This window comes from Brugia malayi, assembly GCF_000002995.4.
Source record: "Brugia malayi strain FR3 genome assembly, contig: Bm_v4_Chr3_scaffold_001, whole genome shotgun sequence".
NCBI classification, from domain to species: domain Eukaryota; kingdom Metazoa; phylum Nematoda; class Chromadorea; order Rhabditida; family Onchocercidae; genus Brugia; species Brugia malayi.
Window position 1 is genome coordinate 1,177,010 of NW_025062477.1, and position 24,904 is coordinate 1,201,913.

Consider the following 24,904-nt stretch of genomic DNA (forward strand, 5'->3'; position numbering starts at 1 on the left):
TTGTTCAAATTTCGATTATCTATAAACTATCTTTCATACAAATCTTTCTTCTCTTCGATGTTAACCAGCCATTTTTTTTTTCTTTTAATTTCATACCTCTTTCATTTTCTTAAAAGAAATTTCACTTTTTTTTTTTTTTTAAATTAATAGCACTTTTGTTGGGTGTATGATATTTCTAATTTCCTTTCCTTTTCTTTTTTCTTTTTTTTTTTTTTTGAATTTAAATTCACATATCCATCGAACGGTTAGTTGCATTAGATGAAATCTGTCCTCTAATGGTTGACATTATTGTGTCATCCTCTCCTTTTGACATATATGAACTTTATCTACCAACTTTATCACAATTATTAACATCACACAAATTTTTTAATATTTTGTTTACGATCAGCTAAGATAAAATTAAAAGATGCAAAATAACCTAAAAGTCATCTATCTCTAGGAATTAATTTCTCAGGTTCATCTAAAAATTTCAATGCTATTTAAAAAAAAAAAAAATTGTTTGTAATACAAAATATTTGAAAACTAAATTTCATTTTACATAAATTTTTTTTTTTTCATTTTAATGCATTTTAGAGTATGAAATAGCTTAGCTTAGCTATACCATTAATAATGAGTAATACTACATAAAATTTATTTCTTCCAAAATTTTCAAATATAAAATTCATCAAAAAGGCAGAATGCAAAAAAAATTGATAGTCTATAACGGAAATTCTGAAAAATTTTTTCATTCCGGAAATGAAATAAAATGAAAAAAAGAGGAAAAAAAAAACACTCATTCTCATAGTGTAAAAAAGTAGAAGAAAATGAAAATTTTTATGATTTTTTTACAAATTTTAAATTATTTATTTGATTTAATTTTCCTCAAATTACGTATATTTTATTAAAATTATTAAAATGTTACATATTAAATGAAGAAAACACTAAAAAAAAAGGCGTTATTGTCTAATAATGGAAAAATATTCATTGGTTTTTTTAATGCGATGTGATTGGGACATCAAATGACAAAAATTTTTTTTGTCAAATGAATTACAAAAATATCATAATTTATAATATAAAATATGATATTTATGATAAAATAAAATATGATAAAATCATAGTAAATTCATATTATTATTATTATTACTATCATTATTATCATTATTTATTATTAATTATTTATTATTATTAATATTATTATTATTGTTGCCATTGTCATCATTTGCGACAGCATCATTATAACTAACAAAAATGTCACCCACTATTATTGTCATCATTACCAATACCAATGCTATTACCTTCATCATAATTGTTAATTTCATAATGAAACCAGGCACTCATTTCATAATTATCATCATCATTATCATCATCATCATCGTTAATCATTATCATTATATAATTGTTATTGTAAAGGACATTATCACTACTTTACCAATTATTTACTGTTATCACTAAATATTATAGCATCGCCACTAAAATTATTTACTTTATCACAAAATTCATTTTTTTTTTTTAAACATATAAATCAATCATTGCAATGAATTCAAATCATTTTAAATTATTTAAAAGTGATTTTTATTATGCTTTTAGCACACAAAAATGTGGACTTTGCTCATTCTTTTCATGTAAAAATGATTTGCTCTAAAATTAGAAATGAAATATTTATTCATATTACGTAGTCCCATTATCACCCATTTTTGTACGACACAGTTAATTCACGTATTCACGTAATTGATTTATTTCATTTGACAAAATAATATAAATTTTAAGACAAAATGTGAAACAAATAATTTTTCATTCTGTTAAATTTCACACATTATCAGAGTTTTTTCAACTATAAATCATTTAAAAAAAAAAAAAAAAGAAAACGGTGTATCACGCATTCCACGTAAATAGGAGGAGTAAAAGGTGACAATTCCTATAAATATGAGAATGTGAGGAGTACATTTTTATTTGATAATTTAGAATTAAATAATAAATAAAATGACAAGATTTAGAATTAAATAATAAATAAATAACAAGATTTAGAATTAAATAATAAATAAATAAATAACAAGATGAAAGATGTAAACATTTTGAAACTTTTATAACAACAATGATGTTGTAAAGAAGAAGAAGAAGAAGAAGAAGAAGAGCAGAAATGAATGATGAAAAGAGGAAGATTTTTCCATCTTGGCGCTAAAGATATGAAAAAGTGATCGATAAATTTAATTGTCATCTATTTATGTTTGACAATAGAAAGTTAGAAGATATTTAAGGGAAGAATTTATTAATAATATTAATTAATTAGCAAAATAAAAACAAACAAACAAACAAACAAATCACAAATTATTAAATCTATCAAATAAATACAAAATCAAATTTATTTTTTTTTTTTGGTGAATAGCAAATGCCCTTTTTTTTTTTTTTGTTGGTTAGGTGGTTGGAATGAGGAGGAAGGTTTTGTGATTGAACAATGGAATCTAAATGGTCACAAAATGGTGTGACATGCAAATGAGGAATAAACCACTTTTGTGTTTTCCTTTTTTTTTTTTTTTTTTTTTTTTTGTTAGTAAACAAATTTAACAATAAAAGAAAGTTACCGCGTTAATTTTTTTTTTTTTTTTTTTTCATTTCAATAGTATTACTTGTTACTATTTATTTCTAGGTTATGTTAGGCCTTTTTTTTTTTCGTTATTAAATTAGAATAATTTCATTTTTGAATAAAAAAATAAATAATAATAACAAATAACATTTTACATTTTTATACTCATTTCCTGAGGAAAACAATGAGTAGCAAAAAAGATTATAAAGTTTAAAATTGATAGCAAAATGCATTTGGATATTAATTTTTACTACTCTATTTTTGAGTGAATTGGTAAAGAAAATTGAGGATTAAATTTTTTTGACAAATAAAATTAGTAAATAATTTACAATAAACAAAAAGAAAATGAGATCAAATAATTTTTTTTTTTTAAATTTTAACCCTTTTTTTTAAAAAAATTTTAATTTAATTTTTAGCACAAAAAACAAAATATGTAAATATTCAGAAATAACATAAAATAAGAGAGAAAAAGAGAGAGGAATAAATCGTTGACAAGGAAGCGAAGAAAACGAATTATAAATTGATGATCCTTGGTCGAGCTGTCCACTACGACGACATGTGCAGCAGAGAGAGAGAGAGAGAGAGAGAGAGAGAGAGAGAGAGAGAGGGACAGGGAGAGATAGAGAGATGAGTCATGCGACAGGAGGATGTCATCTGAACGATAAGGTTAGCTTAAGGTGATGTACCGGACGAGGAAGGAGGATAGTTGTCTAGACACAACTGTCGCCGCTCTTGGTCATCATCCTCTGGTCAGTGACTATTGCTTAATTATGACAAATGACCATTAACATTTAGCTTTTTTTTTTTTCCTTTCTTTTTTTTTTGCAAAGTTTTATGACTTTAAAATGACCGCCATTTTTTGTGTAAACTTTTCGAAGAAATCCCAAAGAGAATAATGCAGAATTTATTCGATTAAAAAACATAAAAAACAACATTTAGAGAAAATTTTGGAGAGATTTTATAAGATTACTTGCAATTAAATTTTATTTTGAGAGAGAGAGAGAAAAAAATAAGAAAAACAAATGGAATTTAAAAAATAAAAATAGCAGTTAATAATTTCAAATTTTAAGGAAATTTTAACTTAAATTTTTTTTTTTTTTTTTACTACCTATAACAAAATTTTCATTTTTCTAATGGATAAATAAATTCTGAAATTATTAAGAAATTATTAAAATCTTTTTCAATATTACAAGTTTTGAGAGAGAGAGAGAGAGAGAGAGAGATGAAAGAGTAGTTTAAAGTGATTTTAACAATTGTTATCCATTTGAATGATATATAACAAATGCATAATCTATAACATTTAATGAAATTACATCAAAAATGATTAATAACTCTTCTCAATTTCTTCATTGTAAATTTTCTTAAGTAAATATATTACTTATATAATGTCTACTACTACTACTACTACATAAAATGCATATTTATTCAATTCAATTCAAAATTTTTGTTGATAATACTTTCTTATGAGCGTAAAAAAGAGTGAAGCAGAAATGAAATAAGTAGGATAACAAATAAGTTATATATTAATAATAAATATAATAAAATAAATAAGTAGTAATAAATAAGTTATATATTAATAAAAAATATAATAAAATAAGTAAGTAATAAGAAATAAGTTATATATTAATAAAAAATATAATAAAATAAGTAAGTAATAAGAAATAAGTTATATATTAATAATAAATATAATAAAATAAATAAGTAATAAGAAATAAGTTATATATTAATAAAAAATATAATAAAATAAATAAGTAATAAGAAATAAGTTATATATTAATAAAAATATAATAAAATAAATAAGTAATAAGAAATAAGTTATATATTAATAATAAATATAATAAAATAAATAAGTAATAAGAAATAAGTTATATATTAATAATAAATATAATAAAATAAATAAGTAATAAGAAATAAGTTATATATTAATAATAAATATAATAAAATAAATAAGTAATAAGAAATAAGTTATATATTAATAATAAATATAATAAAATAAATAAGTAATAAGAAATAAGTTATATATTAATAAAAAATATAATAAAATAAATAAGTAATAAGAAATAAGTTATATATTAATAATAAATATAATAAAATAAATAAGTAATAAGAAATGAGTTATATATTAATAATAAATATAATTAAATAAATAAATAATATACCAGTTGTTAAAGTTGTACAAAAATAAATAAATTATATGACATACATATATATATATATGTATGTCATTAGATGAAAATTTCTTTATTGATTATTATTATTCTAATCATTTATTTTAATATATTTGAAATTATTCATTTAAATTCTTACTAAAGATTTCAATAATTGTTCATAAATTCTTATTAAATAGATATAAGTGTGTATGATGATGAATTGATGATAAGTGAATTAAATGAATGAAAAAAAATCAAATAATACATTAAAAAAATTTTTTTTTTCTTTTTTATATTCATTCGTAAATTTTGACATAAGTATCTTCTTGACATATTACTATTATTTAAAATTATCATTTTGTTGAGAAATTTTCAAATAAAATGTAGTACTGAGGAGAGAGAGAGAGAGAGAGAGAAAGAAAGAAAGAAAGAAGGAGGAAAATGAGATTATTCAATTTTTTTTTATAATTTGTTAACTTCTTGATCATCACTCTTAGCAAAAAAAAAAAAAAAAAAAGTGAAATAATTCGACGAAAATTTCATCTAAGATCAAATTACCAAAAATTTTCACAACTTATTCTCGCTGTCTCCTTTTTATGCTATTCTACACTATGATCTATCTGTGCAATCTTTCTTCAACATTTTCAATATGTCACCAAGATAGATCAAGTTATCTGATCAGATCAATTATTCAATTTAAAAAATTTATCATTTCATGATAGTTTAATCATTCTCAAACTTACCAGTAAATAAATTCCCAACTAAATGACTCAAATCTATCAATAATTTCCTGTCATTTGGAAATTTTTTCCTACATATTTTTACTTGCTGTCTAGTTAGTATTGTATTTACAGATTTATTAGTATTACCTTAAGCTACTACTCAAAGGATCTAAAATTCAATTCATCTCGTTAAGAGATAATTTTTAAAAGTTGATCAACTAGTAATAGCTGAGATATGCAAGCAATATTAAATTAACAATTTCAAATTGAAAATTTTACCACATCATGTTCTTAATCTATTAAACAATTTAAATCTATCATAATTTCCTGTCATTTTTACATCACATTTTTTTATTTGTTGTCTTAAGTATAGTGTTAATCAGGAAAACAAATAGTGTACTTTTTACAGATTACAATTTTATTGTCCATATTGTTCATACAAGGCTTACAGGAGAAGAAAAATAAATACAAGAAAATGCGCAATATTTCTTTGAAAAAAAAAAAAAAAAAAGCAATTAAATAAAACTTTTTTTTTAAAACAAACTTCAAATACAATAGAAACAAACGAAAAGAATGCTTTTCCTAAATCAGTTAAAGAATTATTTCAAAAACGAAACTGAATAAACTTGAATTAGAGATAGCTTTAACTCTTTATTGCCATCTTTAAATGTAAAAAATATATATATATATTAAATTTTTAAAGCAATTATATATTCTTTATTTTCACTTCATACACATAGAAAAACAAAAGGAAAATTAAAAAAAAAAAACATTGATTTTATTCAGGACTACTGTCTAAAATTGTTTTAAAATATATATATATGATTCACACTACCATTCTGTTTCGCTCGCGAGCAATTTTTATTTCAATAGCAGAAAAGAAAAGAGAAATAAATTGAAAAGCAAAGATAAAAAGAATAAGAAATAAATATATAAAAAATTAATGATAGGATACAAAGGAAGTACCCGTAAAATATCACCATGAGATATAGCGAGCTCTTTCTGCAGATTGAATCTCGAATAATCTGGAAATTTCCTCTAGCATTTTACATTCTTCCCAAATTCATTAGATGTAACCTATCATACAAACTAAATGAATTAATATTAGCATTACTGGAAGCTATTAGCATTAAAAAAAAAGAGAAGAAAAGTACATATACATCAAATGCAGCAGCAATTTAAATTAAAATTTTACACACACACACACAAAAAAAAAAAAAAAAAAAAAAAAAAAACAATACAGCATACAAGATGTTTTTTCTTTTTAAATTTTAAAGATCAATGCCAATTTTTAAATGATTGAAGAAAATTACCGTTCAAGGACAAAAATATTGTCCAAAAATTCCTAGAAATTTTCAGAATTTTTAAGAAATCATTTAAATTTAAACTTTAAATTAAAACATTTTTTTAAAGTTGAAGTATATGAACAAATTTTATTTGAAACATCAGAGAATAAATTTTACTCTTATTAGGAAGACCGAGAAATAACGCGGTTTACATCCATCTGCTGTAATTGCGTTTGCAGGAAATCGATTCGACTATCTTTCCAATGAATTTCATAACGTAAACTTTCTATGTCTTGCTGAAAAAGAATTAAATATACTGTCAATTCGATCAGAAATTTTAACAAAATATAAAAGCTGAATTCATTCATAATAAGATAATTTAATTTTTGCACAAAATCATCAACTTTTCTTTTTTTTTTTTTTTTTTTTTTTAAAAAAAACAATGGAAAAAAGATAAAAACATGTATTTGTAACTATCAATCTTTTATTAGAAGAAATTAAATGAATAAAGACGGAATAGAAAACATATTACTAAAGTGATTTACATGCAAATATAAGTAACTAAACTCAAAAATGAAAGCAAAGTAAAATATTTATGGAAACAAAGATAAATAAATAAATAAACAATTGACAGGAAATAAAAATAAGTAAATTAGGAAATTTTGACGACTAATTCATATCAACTATTAACGTCTTATCCAGTTCTCATCTCACAGCCATCATTTTCTAAAAATTTCTGATCCAACAAAAGTGGTATGTAGAATAAACCAAGATGATTTTAAATTATTTTCCACAGAAAAGATGAATGACAAGACAGAATGGAAGAAAAGAATATATAAATTACAGAAATAAGGACAAGGAAATTTCACGAAATTTAAAAATCTATTGAGAGCTTGGGATATCGCAATACCATCATCTATTAGTTGAAAGGGGTAATGGCATAATCAATTTTTCATAATGGATTAGAAATAGGTCACATTTAAAGAAAATCCTAGAAAAACAGGATTAAGAAGTGACTGAAGGTAATGCTTGGAATTTCTTTTTCGACTATTATTTCCATTAGTTACAGAATAAATTTTCGGTATGTTTCTTAACATCTCGGGAACAAGAAGATTAAATTTAATGATTTAATAGGTGATTCTTTAAAAAAAAATGATATGTTAGAAATTATTGGGTATTACTAGATCTGTTATTATTCTATCACTAATAATGAATTCGAAAAATATCACTGATAATGAATTCGATTTGGAAAAAAAACTGAAGTCGAAAACCTATGTATGAATTTGCAGATACTCTAACCTGTTGTAGACGAACAATTTTTTCCAACTGTTCGCATCTATTTCGACATTTCCATAATTCACGTTCCATTTCTTTTAAAACACTCACCATTGCTTCTTCCGAGAAACAACTACGACTGCTAGAATGATTTGTAAGTTTGGTTAAGTAATTTTTAGCATTTGATAACATCACACTTCCCATTGATCTACCTGTTCAAGCTACTGCTAATTCTTATACAAGTACAGTCAGTTCGATCCTTTTTGCAAATAAATTAAGATGAAATAATAACTAATGTCCAAACACGATAATTTTACAAACTTAAAACTAAACGAAGATTCCAAGCACATACCTGTCATTATCTTCACTCTGCTCTTGTTCCTCCAATTTATCACTCCCATTACTTAATTTTTGAACCATCATGGGTTTATGTTGCTGTGTTCGTTTCATTAGCAATCCATCATATCGACTAGCGAAACGGCTTTCTACAGAAACACTTGGTGCTGAACCTGCCTTCGATGGAATATCTTTACCTGATTCTAAAAAAAAGAAACACCAAGTTACATAAGATACTAAAGAACACTGATTACTTAACACAACCAGAAATTTCAGGTTTAAGACAGAAGCTTTGGATATCAAAAATTTGAATAAGAAATGACAATATTAATCGTGCTTGAGCCTATGATGCTAACGAACTGCGGTATTTGTATATATGCTAACATTTCGATATGAAATGAAAGAAATTTGACTCTAATATATGTCACAGCTAAAAATACACAAATTTAATAGTTTAACTAACCGATTGAAAATAATGACGTACTTCGATCGACAATGCTAGCAATTCGTGGATTGGATAACGAATTTTTATGATTTAGTGCAATAACATCGGTAGCAGCAACAGCAGCAGCGGTAGCAGTAGCAATTGGAGTATTCTTCTCGCTGACTGAAGATGAAAATGAAACAGGCGTATTTCCATTCTCATTATTTTTCTTTCCAATATATATGCCATTTGCCTCAGTCACTTTTCTTCAAAAAAAGTGAAGTACAGAAATAAAAATCAAGGTTATAAAGATAATATGTAGAAATATTAAAAAGATAATATTTTATAAACAAAAACATGAAGAGAAATGTTGATTAAGAATATTTGAAACAAATTAACAAACTTAACATAACATAAATATTGTATTGAATGTTAATGATCAAAAAATATATGATAACTCAAATAATAATTTAATAAACAACTTAAATATATAATAAGTTAATAAATAACTTAAATAACAACATACTCATTCGCATGTTGTTCCTTACTAATCTCAGCTGCGGATTCAGCAGCCAATTTTGCCTTAATTCTTTCAATCTTCAACAGCTCTTCACGATCTTCACGATCCGTTATTTCACGATAGTCAGGTTTCGTTACCTAATAACATTGAATAACTAAATGAAAAATAATAATTCTAAACATTAGAACTTACAAAAAAAAAAAAAAGCCGAAACATTTTAATTAAACTAAAAAAAAAATGCTAGATATAGGGAAAATGGCAATGTTCAAAAAAGAATTTTATTAAATTTTCAGCAAATTGTTTCACTTTCTTTGAAAAAAAAAAAAGAAAAAAACAGTATTACAATGCTTGCAATAAAATTTTCGGATACATATTACAAAAAAAAAATTTCTAATTTTAACACCTGACAGGTTAATAAACACAAGTCTATCAAATGTAGAAAAATAAACATTCCAATATTGAATGTGTTACCTGAGATAAAAATCGAAATTTACGATCATTATTGACATCAGCAATCATTAGTTTTGTTCGATTACTCTCTTTGGCGAATGTTACTGGTTTATTTGTACAGTTCAGTAAACAATCTTTCAGTTCGAGCATGATCGGTTCACGATTTAAACCGGCTAACCATTCACGAAATAACAGTGATGGAGTTGGCGAGCGTGTTGCAGGATACAGATCGGCTTGAAATCCGTCAGCCTAAAAAAAAAAAATCACTTTGACTAAAACATAAAAGATTCCTTCCCAAATTTCCATAATGAGAAAATTTCAGTTCTGTATGAAATAAATTTACAATAATTAAGATAGCAACAATAACAGCAATTATGAAATCAGCTTCAGATCAACCGCTAGAAATTAAGCATCAGGACAATCTAAGAGAATGAACAGTGGAACTGTTTGATTTTTACAATATTTTGAAAGTAAATTGATATTTCCAAAGATATTTTCCGACTGCACTTAATTGTAGCCCAAAAAAAAAAAATCAAACTAAAGAAAACTAATTCAAAACTAAAAAGAAAACACAAACGCAAAAAACTATTCTTTTCGAGATACTAAACAAATTCAAAAAAATGATATTTTGTCGACACTAGTGAGAGTATAGTAAATATCTCCTTTATGTCCCATCTTGTTCAGTTTTGAGTACTTCAAAATTCATTTGTAAATAAATCCAAAAACATTTGGAGTTAGCAAACAAGAAGGAATGCATAAAATCGAAAATCGAAGTCATAAAGAAATGAAAAAAAAAAAAAAAAAGAGAGAAAGTTAGTTCAATTTAATCACCATATTTTGTAAGTTTTGGTTTTCTTAAAAGATAAAAAACAATCTTCTCCGAATTCAGAACTTACTCTTCTCGGAACGAAGAATGATAGTGGTTCAATAACCAGCTGTTCAGCATCTACTCGAAATATCCTCATTATTTCGCATTGCAGTACGTTGAGACCACGTTTAGGAAGCAGACATACTGCTGTATGCGCTTTAGAGCCAGAAGATTCATTCAGATAGGATATAAACGGTGCTTCTTTTAAAAGTTCATAAAATCGAATATTGGCATCACCCTAAAAAATACCAAAATATTGATAAAATTGAATGTCAAAATTTACTAATTAGAAAGTTCAATAAAACACAAGACAAAATGATATGCATTCATTTGAAAGTCGAAAGTTTAAATGTACCTTTCCAGCAATATACAACAAATTGAGATCATTATCAATCATAGGCATGAGAACACCAGATCCACCATCGATATCAACAACAGCTAACGGTGCATCTAAAGGCTGAGAGCTATAGATAGCTATTTGTCGTCGGGTACACCGTGAACTACCAGTTGTTATAAGACGTTCGCTGTTGTTCGCTTCCGGTATTCCGAAGAATAAAACTCGTGAAAGCATAGCGCCATCATGAATAAGCTGCGTGCTACGCTGTTTTTCACCCGTACGTGCATCATAAATTGATAACTCACGCAATTTTGTTGTCACCGCAAATTCAGAACAATCGTAACTGAAATTAATATGCCTAGATTTATTGCCATAATTTCAGGACTAATTTGTCTGCCATTCAAATATGCAAAATCTTTGCTCCAAAAGCTGTAAAAGGAAAAATAAATGACCTTAAGCTCAGTGAAACGGCATTGCAATCTTCTATTCTATATACAATTTCATCTGTTTCGATATTCCATAACACTATTCGGCCATCTAATGAAGCCGAAAAAACAGCATTATCAACTGTTGTGTGCCATTCAATTGCATGAATACGCCGAGAATGGGCTCTGGATATTCGTAAACATCTATAATTTGATGAAAATTAAGTAATTTAAATGGTGCAACTAAATTCCATTCTCGATAGTCAAAAAAGTAAGCTTCATCTCTAGTATTGAGTATCAAGCTGTGTATTTTTATAGATTCAATTTGTAGCAAGTTAATGAAATTTTAAATTTATTTTGCTAAGCACAGCACTGCCATATGTCTATAATTTCGAATGAATAACAGCGAAGTATTAATGAGCTTTCTAACGCTAAAAACACCGAAATCCAAATGTATCCTATGATAGTTCCTGTAATCAAATGCAATGTTTGTACTATAAATCATATAAATTTTCGTTTTTTCCTATTCTTCTTAAATTTTAAATTAAAATTCGGTGTTAGTTCGCAAATTTTAAAGGAAGAGGAAATGATAACCGAATTCTAAGCATATCATCAATATGCCATATTCGAACTGTAGCATCATGAGATCCGGTAGCTAAAACGTTATCATTAAAAGGGTTCCATTTTACATCACACACGGCACCCTGAAACAAAAAATAATTATAAATCTTAACAATAAACACTAATTAAATACTCGTCATTAATTACTAATGAAACATTCCAAACAATAAAATAGATTTAGAAAGAAAACAAAAGCTAAGTGACAAGCATACTTCATGATCCTTAATTTTGCCTAATTCCATTCGTCCCCGACCCATACGACATAATTTGGCAACTTGAACAACACCACCAGCAGGAACATCGATAGCTAGTGCAATCATTTTCGGGTTCGCGGCTACCGCTAGTCCGTGTCCTGGTCCCGTATCGTACCATTCACTACGTCGTACACTTTTGGAATACACGTGACGAAACCGTGAATATTTCAGCTTCGATAAAGCTTCTGAAATTTATTGCATTTGCTTTTTCATAAGGATATATTTTCCATTGAAGAAACGATAATCCCTTTTCGTTTCACTTCATTACAACTTTTCTTCTTCAAAAAATTCTCCAACAGCTGATAAAGTTTCTAAAAGATATTCGTCATGACGTGAAAACATATCTTAGTAAACCTATGTGAGGATGAGATTAAATTAAAAATCTTTTGCTAATTTATCACAATCATCTAAATATTTGAAAAACTTTCGTTAAAACAAATGGAAAAAGAGGAAATAATGCAACATTCTGAATATTTAAATGATTATATAAGTGAATGTGATAAAAACAAAATTCAATTGAAGAGATAATTCCAACCAATAACATAAATAAAGTTTGTAAAAAATATGTAATAAAGTAATAGATATTGTGAACTTAGCTTTTTAAATTGCAATCATTTATACATAGTAAAGTGTCAAAGTGAGAAATGAATTATTTAAACAGTATACTATAACCAACAAAAATTTAGATCCAAATTATCGAAGGACAACAAAATGATTGATAAGAATTAGGAAATGGATGAAGTGCAGAGTTACTGTTAAGGAAAAAAAATATGTTATTATTAATTATTTTTAGTACTTAACAATATCACATTAAAAATAAGCAGTTTCCAAAAGTTAAACTGTAATTTAATTTATCAATCAATCAATCAATCAATCAGTAGGTCAGTCAGTCAGTCAGTCAATCAATCAATCAATCAATCAGTAAGATCCATGCAATTAATATAATTATGTTCCTTCTTATTTGCTTGTTATGTAAAATCTTTATATAAATTTATACAATGAATTGTAGAAAGTGTAACAGAAAGCGTAATGAAACTTAAGAGTAATACTTACCGGACATTATTGTGGGAAATATTCCGTAAAAAATCTCACTAATTTAATTAGTTGAGATCACCCGTGGCGCAAATGTAAACAGTAAACATCACTGAAATAAAAGAAAATTATTGAATAATTATCGCTTTTAGGAATGAATTTATGAAATTATACGAGGAAATTTTTGCAATAAACACGCATAAAATGATAGTAAAATATAAATGTAATAAAAAGATACGTTAATAAGCTGTGAAAATTGCTAATTTTAACAATGATAATGATAATGATAAGAGCTGATAACGATGAATTCACCTCTACAAATGAATTAAATTAAACAAATGACAATTTTATATTTAATAATTTTTAAAAATGTTAAATGGTGGGAAATGATGTTTAAAAAATGGTAAATAGGCTAAAAAAAAATCAATCATCGCGCGCTAAATTAAAAAATGCGCCGAAAATTCGTAAAGTACAGCTCTCAAATTAAATTTTTTGGGAAAATTACTACTTTTATTTTAGTTGAAATTTGTATTCAAGGAAATATTTTAGTCTTTTTTTTTTACAAAATTTTTATTTAAAAAAAGAAAAAAAATGTTACAAATAAAAATTTAGACTGTATTTAGTCTGTAAAATTTAGTCTGTAAAAGTCTGTAAAATTTAGTCTGTAAAATTTTACAGACTTCTTCTTCTTCATCTAATTAATATTTTAAGTTAAATTTAAATCTTTCTCTAATCTGTATTTTAAATTGAATTTAAAGTTAAATCTCTCTCCGTCTCTCTCACCTAATCTCCTAAATCTTCTAATTCATACTCTAAATTCAAGTTAGAAAATTAAGAGAAGTTTTTTTTTATTTTTATCAAAATATATACATTATCATATCTTCATTTTCTTCAATTTTATTTTCACAAATAATTTAAATTTCCAGTTAACACATAGTAATATCAAGAAGAGAAAATAACTTTTCAATTAGATAATAATATCAAGAATTGGTTATTATAGAATTAAAAAAAGAAAAGAGAAAAAAGGAAAAAGATTGAAAAATTATAAGAAACCTACAATATCTAATATTCCATATGTTCATCTATTCACAATTTTCAAAACAAATCATTGAATAATAGCTATAGTAGCAGTGAGAATTTAAAAGAATTTCAAAAATGATAATTAAGAAAAAAAAAAAAACATTTAACAATTATTTTCATACAAAATTCATTCCAATTTCATTACAATTTTTAATTATCAAACTAATTAACATTCTATCATTAAATAGGAATGAAAAAAAAAAAAAGAAAAAAGGGAAAAAGTGATAAACTAGCAGAGAGAGAGAGAGAATATGTCATCGTCTAACCATAAAATGAGCAATTGAAAAAAAAAAAAAAAAAGAAAAAAAAGTTGAGAGAGAAGAATGTATTCTATCGATAAGAGCTGCCTCTTTCATTTTTATCGATACGTATCTATCAAACACTGCTCATTCAGTCCGGACATTTGCGCAGCTCATTCACTTCGAACTATTTGCGTAGCTCATTCAAGCTGAACATTTTGCGCAACACTTTTTTCGGATCGAATACACCTATAAATCTGGCTAATTCTTTCAGACTGAAACAAATAATAAATGAACAATGGAATGTTACCTGAAAAAGCTAATACTAATAGTTGAGTCATATGAAATATAAAAGTAATAAACAAAAAAAAAAAATAATTTAAATTGTATAAGTGATATATGTATACAAGATAAGGATGTAAATTGTACTAGCAATTATATAATTTACCTGTTTAGAATACATTGATAGATGATGACAAAATTCAGAAAATGAAGAAAGATAAGCTACAGAGAGAGAGGAACATAAATAAATTAAAGTTAAAATATTTAAATATGTGACAATTTCCAATCTTTTTTTTTTTTTCCTCGAATGCAAAAGGAATGAATGAAAATGACAAAATGATAAATGATGCATTCTACCACCTAATTTCCATTTGATCGGTATAATTTGCATTTCTAATTTTGATGAAATGCAAATTTCTTCGCATCAAAAAAAAAAAAAAAAATCTCAATTAGTAATGTTTGGTTTAAAAAAAAAAAAAAAAAAAATGGAAAAAATCCTATCGTTAAGAAAAAATGGAATTTAAAAAAAAAGAATAGCTTGAAAAAAATAATTTCCGCTTTACACTCAAGTTAGCAAAGTATAGAAGAGATTGTTTATAGTCTGAGAGAAAAAAACTGAAAAGATGAAATATGCAAATAAGATAAGATATCATATAAAAGATAAGATATCACGAAAATATGATAATCAAATAGATCGAAATGCATACGAACAAATTAAAGGGTTGAGAGGAAAGTAATACTTCAAACAATGAAATTAAAAAAGTAAAAAGAAGCTAAAAAATAATGATACAAGAAATGATTAGCAATAATTTATCACTTATCAGCAAATAAAAATAGATACTTGTAGTATGACGTTTGAAAAACAGATGTTAGATTTAATCTTTTAAACATTGTCAACATGAAAATGATCGATATTCCGTGTAATCAGTTAAGAATGATAAGGAGAAAATTTTGATATGCCCTTGAAAAGTGAAAGAATGACCGTTAAAGAAAAAAAAAAAATCAAACAAAGGTCATTATGTCAATGAAAAATAGAAAAAAAAATAATAATAAATCAATAAAAATGGCAGAAAAATTTGTTTTTTTTTTTTGTATTATCATCAAATATATATGATGAAAAAAAAGAAATTCATTTATAAATATTGAAGAAAAATGTGAGAAAGATTTAAAAGTTTCAAAAATGAAACAAATCATCTTGCATTTAAATGTTGCAAATAAGAAATACAATCAGCGCCATCGATCTATCTCCCAATGGATTAATATTCAAAATGTAAGTTGAAAAAAGAAGATGACACAACAACGATATGATTGATATTTTAGTTTTTATAAGTTTAACTTTTAATGATTAATAATAGATGATTGCTGGAAATGATTTTAAGTTGTATTTAAAAATTCTTTTTTTTTGTTAAAAAAAATGAAAAAATGTAAGATTATATTTCAATTATTACTAAAATATTTAATCAATGAAAGTAGGAATAATTTAGGAAAGAATGAAGAATGTTTTATTTTACTAGAAATGAAATAATATTTGGTTATGGAATTATTGCTTTGTTGAAAAGTTCAATTAAATGAAAAATGCATTCTTTACTCGAGAATTAAATCCTTATCTCTTCTCTTCGAAATCCCTTTATCTTCTCAGATTTTTATCATTCCTATTAAAAAGCTATAAATCCCTTCCTCAACAAATTCGTCATTTGCGCTTTGCGCAGTTAATAGCACTCTCTCTCTCTCTCTCTCCCTCTCAGAGGAAGAATGAAAACTTTTTTAAACTATTTCACATCTAAAACTTACTTTACATGTTCATATATTAATGTAAAATATAAAATGAAGAAAGAATAATTCTACATTATTATAAAATATCATACTGAATAATTATCAAATCATTTCTTAATCACAAAAAAATTTCCGTACTGACCGCAAATAATATGAAAAAGGAAAAATTTCCAGTTCACCGGAAAATATCCTTCAACCGATTACAATTACTGTAAACGAAAGCAATGAACCAAACAAATTCAATTTTTGTTATATATTGTTTGTTTGTTTTTTTTTTTTTTTTTTTAATTTTATTTTCTTCAGATATTTCTTCCAGATTTATGTAAAAATTTGCCTTAACCTAAAAATTTTTAGAAATAAAAGCAAATCAGATATGATCAAGAAAAGAATGCATAAAAATGATTTCATCGTAATACATTCATAATTTTTGAAAATTCCGTAGCATTTCCGATTTTATTACAAAATTAATTTTTGATGAATAATTGTCACCATCTCATACCAATACTGTCATCATACTAAGCAATTTTTTTTTTTTTGAATTTCAATCAAACAGATAAACAATCTAAAAAGCTCTCATTGACAAAAAAAAAAAAAAAAAAAAGAAATTATCGAAAAAATATAAAACAAAAATTTACATTTGATCATAAATTAATTAAGCCAATATTTTATCAAATTAACTTTCCAAATATCACTAACTTTACGAATTCATTTCTTATCAATAAAAATGATCAACAAATATACATCAACAAATGTGTTTATCTTTTACTGCTAGTGTGTTATCAGTCAGCGTAGAATTTATCTGTTCAATGATTTTTTTTTAAAAAAAAAAAAGCTAAAATTTTTATGTTGTAAAGCAATAAAAATAGAAATTTTAGAGAGAAATTACTAAATAATTAAAAAATAAACATCGTTTTATTGAAGCAACAATAGCAGATGACACTTATCATTCAGTGACAATAACAACAGCACATCATCACATCTGATAATTGATAAGTGGCAAAGTTGAGTTGAAAGAAAGGGAATCGATTCAATTCCTACATTATATAAATACATACATATATATATATGTATGTGTGTATGTGTATGTATGTATGTATGTATGTATGTATGTGTGTATGTGTATGTGTGTGTATCCTTGTGTCTGTGTCTTCTGATCACATCCATCTTCGAACACAGCTTACAAAGAGCGGACGGCTCTGATGATATTGGCACACAATGGGACATTTGCAATTTGCTTCAGTGCTTGCAAATGTTTAATTCTATTATTATGTATGTGGGTGTGTGCATGTATGTGTGTGTGTGTGTGTGTGTGTCTGTATGTGTAGTCGTATCCCATTGCTGCTTTGTCCATAAAATGTTCCGGAAAAGTGCGCACAAGGAAGGAATCATTAAATTAGGCAAAGTTGTCCTTTTAGTGTTGGACGACAGCTATATCCTTTCTGGCTCATATCATCGAGCCATGTCTTTTGGCTCAAAGTTGTCATAAGGCTTGCAATATCAATAAATGAAAGTAAATCCTTCCAATAGTGCATCTCTCCTAATACAATTGTGTTGCTTTTAGTGCCCTATAAGCAAATGACACACTATACCGTTACATTTTGAAGCAAAGTAATCCATTTAAGTTAAAGCAAAGAAAGTCTTTTATAGAAATGAAATAAGGCCTAAAATATAGTTTACCAAGAAAGGAGCTAGGCTAATATTATAGTTAGGACTAGTAGAGGTATACAAATATCTTTCTATTCATATTCATTTTGTCCCAGAGGAAAGCTAAAGGTCATAGAATAGTAATGGGCCAATGCAGTAATTGGCCTCTTATCTCTCCCTACTACTATTACTCGGTGGTTGATGAGGCATTATATGCCTTATGCCTTACTAATCAAGTAAACAACCCAACTGGTTAAATAATACTAACAATTTTGTTCAATAACACCGCCCTTTTTTCTTCTCTTGGCTACTATTAAATGCTTTTCTGGAAGTGAAAAGGAGAGCAATACCGGAAGTACTGCATGCGAAACCGGTAGGGAAGATTCTGTTTTCGGAATAAAAGGAAAATTGCTATATTGATTAACAAAAGAAATCGATTACTTAGGTCACATATGGTATGTGAATTTATCATTCATTCAGTACAGATGAACTCATTGCCAATCAATTTGTCAGCAAGAAGGATGAGATAATACATTAAATGTAGGTTATATTTGTTAATCCTGTCCGGTTGTATTTGTTAATCCTATCCGGTTGCACGTAGTAATCGTATCCGGTATCCATTTAATAATTTGCTCTTCATGAAAATAATGAAAAAACTGGAATAAATTTATGTATATAATTGAAATTCTGATTTAATATGTCCATTTTCTGGATATTTCATGTGATTAAAAATTTGAGTTAATGATTTGAAAAATTGAAAATGAAAATAGCTGTTAAGGCTAATATTGATATGAACAAAGACAAGCAATGGAAGAAGAGCATTGTACGAGTTAATTAATTAATAATTAAATAATGTTGGGAGTAAGCCAAACATAGATACTTCATCATTACAAGTGAATTGTTTTTCGATATTGATGAATTGAGAAGGAGTAATAGATGAATGAATAAAAAGAAATTTAAAAAGTCAGATGAAAGTGAGAAACTGGAAAAGTAGGAAAGAAAATGAAAATTTTTTGAAATGATAAGATAGGGAAGCATCGATCATGAAAACAAACAAAAAAAAAAATGATGAAAGTAAAAAGATTTGTTAAAAAACAAACCTGGTAGAGTAGTAATAAAATGAAAGTAAATTTAAGTGAATTGATACAAATTAAAAATGGAAGAGCTTTTATTAGCAATAAAGGAGGAAAAAAAAAGTAGGCGGAATTGAAAAGGTTTTAAGCTAAGCTAACAAAAGTATGCTAAATAAAAGTTGCTTAGATACACATAAGCGCCTCAGTTAGTAATGAAAGAAATGAAAGAAAATATAAAATTTGCATTTACATTGCTTTTATTTAATTATCCATTGACAAATTATCAGTTTAAATTTTTTATATTTCAAAGAAGTATGAATTGTTTAAAGAGTTTGAAGGAGAATAAAATAAAGAAAAATTAAATTATTGCTATGATGAAGCAAATTATGAGATATGAAAAAGTATGAGCAGAAATTAAAAATATCGAAATAATTTTTCAAAAAAAAAAAAAAAAAAAATCGTACAATGAATATAAAATTAATTTTAGCATATAAAATTATTAGAGTAAGCCTAAAATACTTATCGAATTTGCCAATAGTTGGATTAAAGTACGAGAATACAAAATAATAAATTTATTACATTTAATGCTTAATAAAATAAGCTTTGTTAAGAAAATCATGAAATGGTTTAATTTCAATTATTAAAAAAAAGAAAAAAATATATAAACAATATATATATGATTTCGGTTTAAAAAAATTTTTCTCAAAACTTACATCTATAGCACAGATTAATTTTTACATTTCAGAATGGTTAAAATGTTGGGAAAAAATGATCTTTGATGTAAAATAGGAACACTTTCTCTCAAAGAAGAAATGATTAAATAACTGATTAGAATTGATAAAATGATAACGGAGTAAAAAAAAAAAATGCATCTATTAGTATTGTCTATTTGTAACGGATATAATATAACAAAATAGGCCACGTACGTGACTAAAGTTTCTAGTAAAATTAGAAGATCTCTTTGAGAAATTAATATTGTCAAAGATTAACGATACGAAAAGTTAAAATGTAGAATGTTTGGAAAAGCTTCAATTTCGACAATATTATTGCAGAAATTGAAAATAAAAAATTTTATATTTTATTTTTAAATTTTAAGATATAAAATAAGAAGAAACTTATGCAAGGCATAGTATTTCTATTGTATTTACTTCTCACTGTTAAGATTATCAAATTGATTGATCTTATCAACTATATTAAAAGATAATGAATTGAAAACGATGCACAGAAAAAAAAAAAAAACGCAAAATAGCTATAAGATATAGAAAAACTTGTTGATATTAATTAATGATAAAAGCAATTGAGATAATATAATGAAAATGATAATGTATTTGCAGATAAAACCGATATGAATAGATCAAGAAGCACAATTGAATAGTGAATAGATCATGAGCTAGAATTTAATTTAGAATCTAGATTGAAAATATGCCATGAAGTGTGCTGCAGTCACATTTTCCATAATCCTTTTTGTCATCCATTTTAATGAATGTGACAATTAAAGATGACAATGATAGTAATTTTGATAATAAACATAGAATAATAACACTCATTCAAAACAATATAATTCCTTTTGTCATCCATTTTAATGAATACAAATTCGAATACTTTGATATTCTCCCCTACATATGTCAACTTCAACTCATGTGATCATCAAAATTCAAAATTTAAATTGATGAAACGAAAAAGTGTGAAAACAAAAAAAATATGCAAATGAAGAGTAAAGTATCAACACAATATTATAAAAATGTGTAAGCAAAAGAAGAAAAAAAATAAATAAATATTCTAAAAAGCTTTTAAATGAAAAAGTTTTGTTGAAAATGGAATTTCAAAAGATTTTTGCAGATGTCTTTTATGCTCTAACACACATTAATGTCTCTCTTTAGTTATACTGAATGGCAACACCAGACATTTTCAATTTTTAGTTTAAAAAAATGCGAAAAAAAAAACTCAAATTACGCTATAAATACTTTTTAAATGTATCAAAATGCCAATATAAAACTTTGATTTCAAAAAGTGAATAATCAATTCGTCGCTAATTTAAATAACAATATGATAGCAAATTTAAACTATTATTTAAATTTTGCTACATTATAAGAAAGAAGCTCGCAATTAAATGTGTAAACTATACACATTTAATTGCTTTTTAACTTATTGCTAATGCAGTTACTTAAATATTCGTATTGAATTCTCTTCCTTCTTTTTTTTTTTTTCGTCTCAAAATTAAATTCAAATTATTGATCAGTCGAAGAAAAGGGAGATGAGACGAAAACATCTGAAGAAAAGAGACATGTTAAATTTTAAAATTCAATAAAACATCAAACAGATGTGATAGTCTCATCTGTTGGATTACCATTGCTCAAAGTTGCAAACATTAAGTGAGAAAATTGAAATGAAATAAAATGAAATAAAGTATATAAAATAAACAAACTAATGTTAATCTAATGTTTAGACATAATCATTTGTGTTTGCATAAGAATTAAGAGAATAATTTTATGTTATTCTTGTAAGCTAAGTGAAGACATAGGTTATAATTACAATGAAATGTTTACTTTCGCAATAGCAAATGTAATATTTAATGGGAAAATTTAAATTTGAAAATATAAATACAATTATTGGCGAAATAGTTAATGCATAATCAATAAGCCAGAACAATTCATAAATTATAAAGCAAAAACTATCAAAAATTTTCACAATTAATGAATGAATTTAAAATTTGATAAAGTTAATAAATAACTATTTAATTAAGCAATTAACTAATTTATTATTAAAATGTATTTACTACATTTACTATTAAAATGATTTGCTCAAAAATGCTAATGAATAATAAATAGTCCAAGATATTACATTCTATAGAAAAGAATTTCATTTTTTTTTTTTAAATTATATTAAAAAAAGAATAAAAAATTATGTAAACAAATAAATATTGTTATTTAGTTATGATACCATTTAATGTGACATCTGTGAATTAAGTCATTTACAAATATTGTAAAAATATATAAAATGAATTAATCAAATTTACATATCAATGAAAAATCTTTTGTAATTTATTCACGTTAAAAAATAAAAATACAAATAGCTTAATTAATTTTTCTAAATTCATTAAAAAGATGAGAAAAAAAAAATCTGATTTTCTCTAGCAAATGGCATTAACAAAGTATTCTCCCATGGAACTATAATAAATTTAGAAAAAATCAAAATTAATTTAATTCTTTAAAACAAAAAATACTTTTATTTACAAAGAGATATTTTCATGCTATTACTAATCCTTCTTTTTCATTCCATCATTATTTAAGCAGAAAATACACTCTTTCTATCCTTGCAATCTCTTTGAACTTTGAAATTTCACTCCACCATGATACCACTTCTTAGCATCGTTACGAACGATTAATGTCAAAACTATAACTGTTCCAATGAACGATTGGGATGAGCAAATTTTCATACCGCCTCGCGTCATATTGTGGTCGTGACTTGAGCGGAGCACGTGATAAGTTACGTTTGTTTGTTTTCTGGTAGTTATCAGTTGATTTGTGCAAATTTTCTAGTACATTTGTGGGAGGAAGAGAATCATTTTAAGTCGTTGAAGCTCTCAAAACTCAAAAAAGTCAACCAGAAAATCTTATCAAAATCGTAAATGCTTTAAACAATGGTTTTTACAGGGAAATGTTTGATTTCATTTTTGAGGAAAACAGTAAGGTTAAATTGGCTAAAAATGTGAAATGATAAGGGAATTAATCTCCTAATATTTTTGCAATAATTATCACTCTGTTAGTAAGTATTAATATGTGTTAATATACTAGGTGAAAGGTGTATGAAAAATAGGAATGTTATTCTCGCTGGTAAGGCGCAAAATGCCAACAAATACAAAACTTTGGCAAGATCCAGTACTGGGATATTTTGAAACTCATGGAAAAATGAAGTTCATCGCTGGAGAAGATTATGGCATTAGCGATGAAGAAAAAAAGGTTACTTTCAATTGTTAGGACTTCTTTCAAGCTTAGAAAAAAATATAACTTTTTTTTAGCGGTGTGCCTTTAAATTATGAAGTTGGAAATCACAGGTTTTCCTTATTTCTCGCAACTTTATGCCTTTATATTACACTGTATATTTGCAATAAAAACGTTCATTTTTTTACTGTTCATATTTTCCAGTTTTCAAACTTCAAAATTCTGGTTTGTCAGTATTCTTTTTTTGATGTTTTTGTGTTCTTTTTACAATTTTTATAAATTTTAGGCTGTCTTATGGCGATATCGATTAAAAGAAATTTTGAAGAAAGAGTATCTTAGACGAGAATACGACCCACATACCTTCAAGTATAGAGTAATTCGTTTCTGTGATTTAGTTGAAGTTGCTCACACATCTTGTGTCGAGGTATCTCACGTTGATGACGAAAATGGCTGATAAGCTAAGCGTCATAAGTTTTCTTTTTGGAATCAGATTGAATTTGTCGAGAAATTTTTTTTTTTTTATGTTAGTCGAAGCTTCTTCATTTTCCAATTTCTTTTTTCCTAATTCATGCACTACAGGAAGGTGTAATAATTGACCCAGCTGTTTTTCGTTGGTATTCGGCCAATGCGATGCAATACGAATTTTTCCGTTACACTCCACGGTCTGTGTTCCTTTATGCTGGCTCGTTTGTCGTCGTATTCTATATTCTGATCAGAATAATGTTCCAGTTTGAGGTATACTTTGAAAATGCTGAAATATTTTAAGATTTTTGTTATTATATGTAAGATATCTTAGTTAGATTGTATTGATGAAAGATCTGAGGTTATTCAGTTGTAGTTATATAGTGTCTCTATCGAAAAACATTTTAATAAACAGTAAAGGTGTTGAGAAAGGAACAAGGAATAAGTTTTATTTCTCAGTTGATAGATTCTTTGTTAGATGATAACTGCAATTACGTTTTCATTTATCGACAATGAAGAAAAGTTGCTACGGCTCATTTCATATTTCACTTTACTATGTTTTGTTTTTCTAGAATCTGGGAGGCTTATTTTGAGCATAAATTGACGGCTTTAGATGATGAATGAATGAAGTAGCTTGAAAATTTTGAGATTAAGATTAAGATTTAGGTAGTTTCTGTGCGGAAGCAAAACTAGTTTTAAATCTTGAATTTTTTGTTAATAACCATTGAAATTTGGAACTATTTACTATTTTTACATAGCTGACCGGATTCGCTGTATTTAATAGCGAAAAACTATTTTTTTGATTTGGATATAAACACAGCTTTGCAATATGTTGGTAGTCATAGTAGGATGTGTGATGAGAAATGAAGCCAAATAAACTCTAGGAGTAAGTTGCATTGTTTTTGATTGTATGAATAAACAAAACTTTCAAAAGTTTAGGATCGTGGCCGTGACATGTGCCTGGATGGTGAATTGTTATGGTGGGATCGTATGTATAATCGTCATGTGAATACGTGTGGCAACTTTCATTTCAGTCCAACATTTGTGAATTAAGGCCATTCTGATCGAGATTTTTAGATTTTCCAGGCTTATCGTTTATATATTGTATATAAAATAGATAAATGATTTTGTATCCGCATGCGTGTCTGTT

The 24,904-nt window shown here is 25.9% G+C and overlaps 3 protein-coding genes across 4 annotated transcripts; 2 read left to right on the plus strand and 1 right to left on the minus strand.

Moving 5' to 3' along the window:
• Window positions 1–6,900: 6,900 nt before the first annotated feature.
• On the minus strand, window positions 6,901–13,288 carry Bma-pod-1 (coronin 2A, putative; the record flags this gene model as incomplete). The annotated part of the gene is made up of 12 exons (XM_043079632.1): window positions 6,901–7,014; window positions 8,018–8,135; window positions 8,346–8,532; window positions 8,814–9,019; window positions 9,280–9,410; window positions 9,745–9,972; window positions 10,620–10,829; window positions 10,947–11,271; window positions 11,381–11,557; window positions 11,948–12,057; window positions 12,187–12,413; window positions 13,282–13,288. 12 exons carry the CDS (start codon window positions 13,286–13,288, stop codon window positions 6,901–6,903), a joined length of 2,040 nt encoding a protein of 679 aa, XP_042935566.1.
• Window positions 13,289–22,771: 9,483 nt separating this feature from the next.
• On the plus strand, window positions 22,772–22,990 carry Bm1382 (uncharacterized protein; the record flags this gene model as incomplete). Its single annotated transcript, XM_043079633.1, has 2 exons — window positions 22,772–22,841; window positions 22,923–22,990. Coding segments are annotated over 2 exons (138 nt in total), but the record flags the coding sequence as incomplete, so codon positions are not given.
• Window positions 22,991–23,169: 179 nt separating this feature from the next.
• On the plus strand, window positions 23,170–24,807 carry Bma-nuo-6 (uncharacterized protein; the record flags this gene model as incomplete). 2 transcript variants are annotated; one of them, XM_001895159.2, is made up of 4 exons in its annotated part: window positions 23,170–23,310; window positions 23,579–23,665; window positions 23,872–24,027; window positions 24,694–24,807. In XM_001895159.2, 4 exons carry the CDS (start codon window positions 23,170–23,172, stop codon window positions 24,805–24,807), a joined length of 498 nt encoding a protein of 165 aa, XP_001895194.1. The 2 variants fall into 2 exon arrangements, with proteins under 2 accessions (XP_001895194.1, XP_042935568.1); XM_043079634.1 differs by lacking the exons at window positions 23,170–23,310; window positions 23,579–23,665 and having other exon boundaries at window positions 23,923–24,027.
• Window positions 24,808–24,904: the final 97 nt, after the last annotated feature.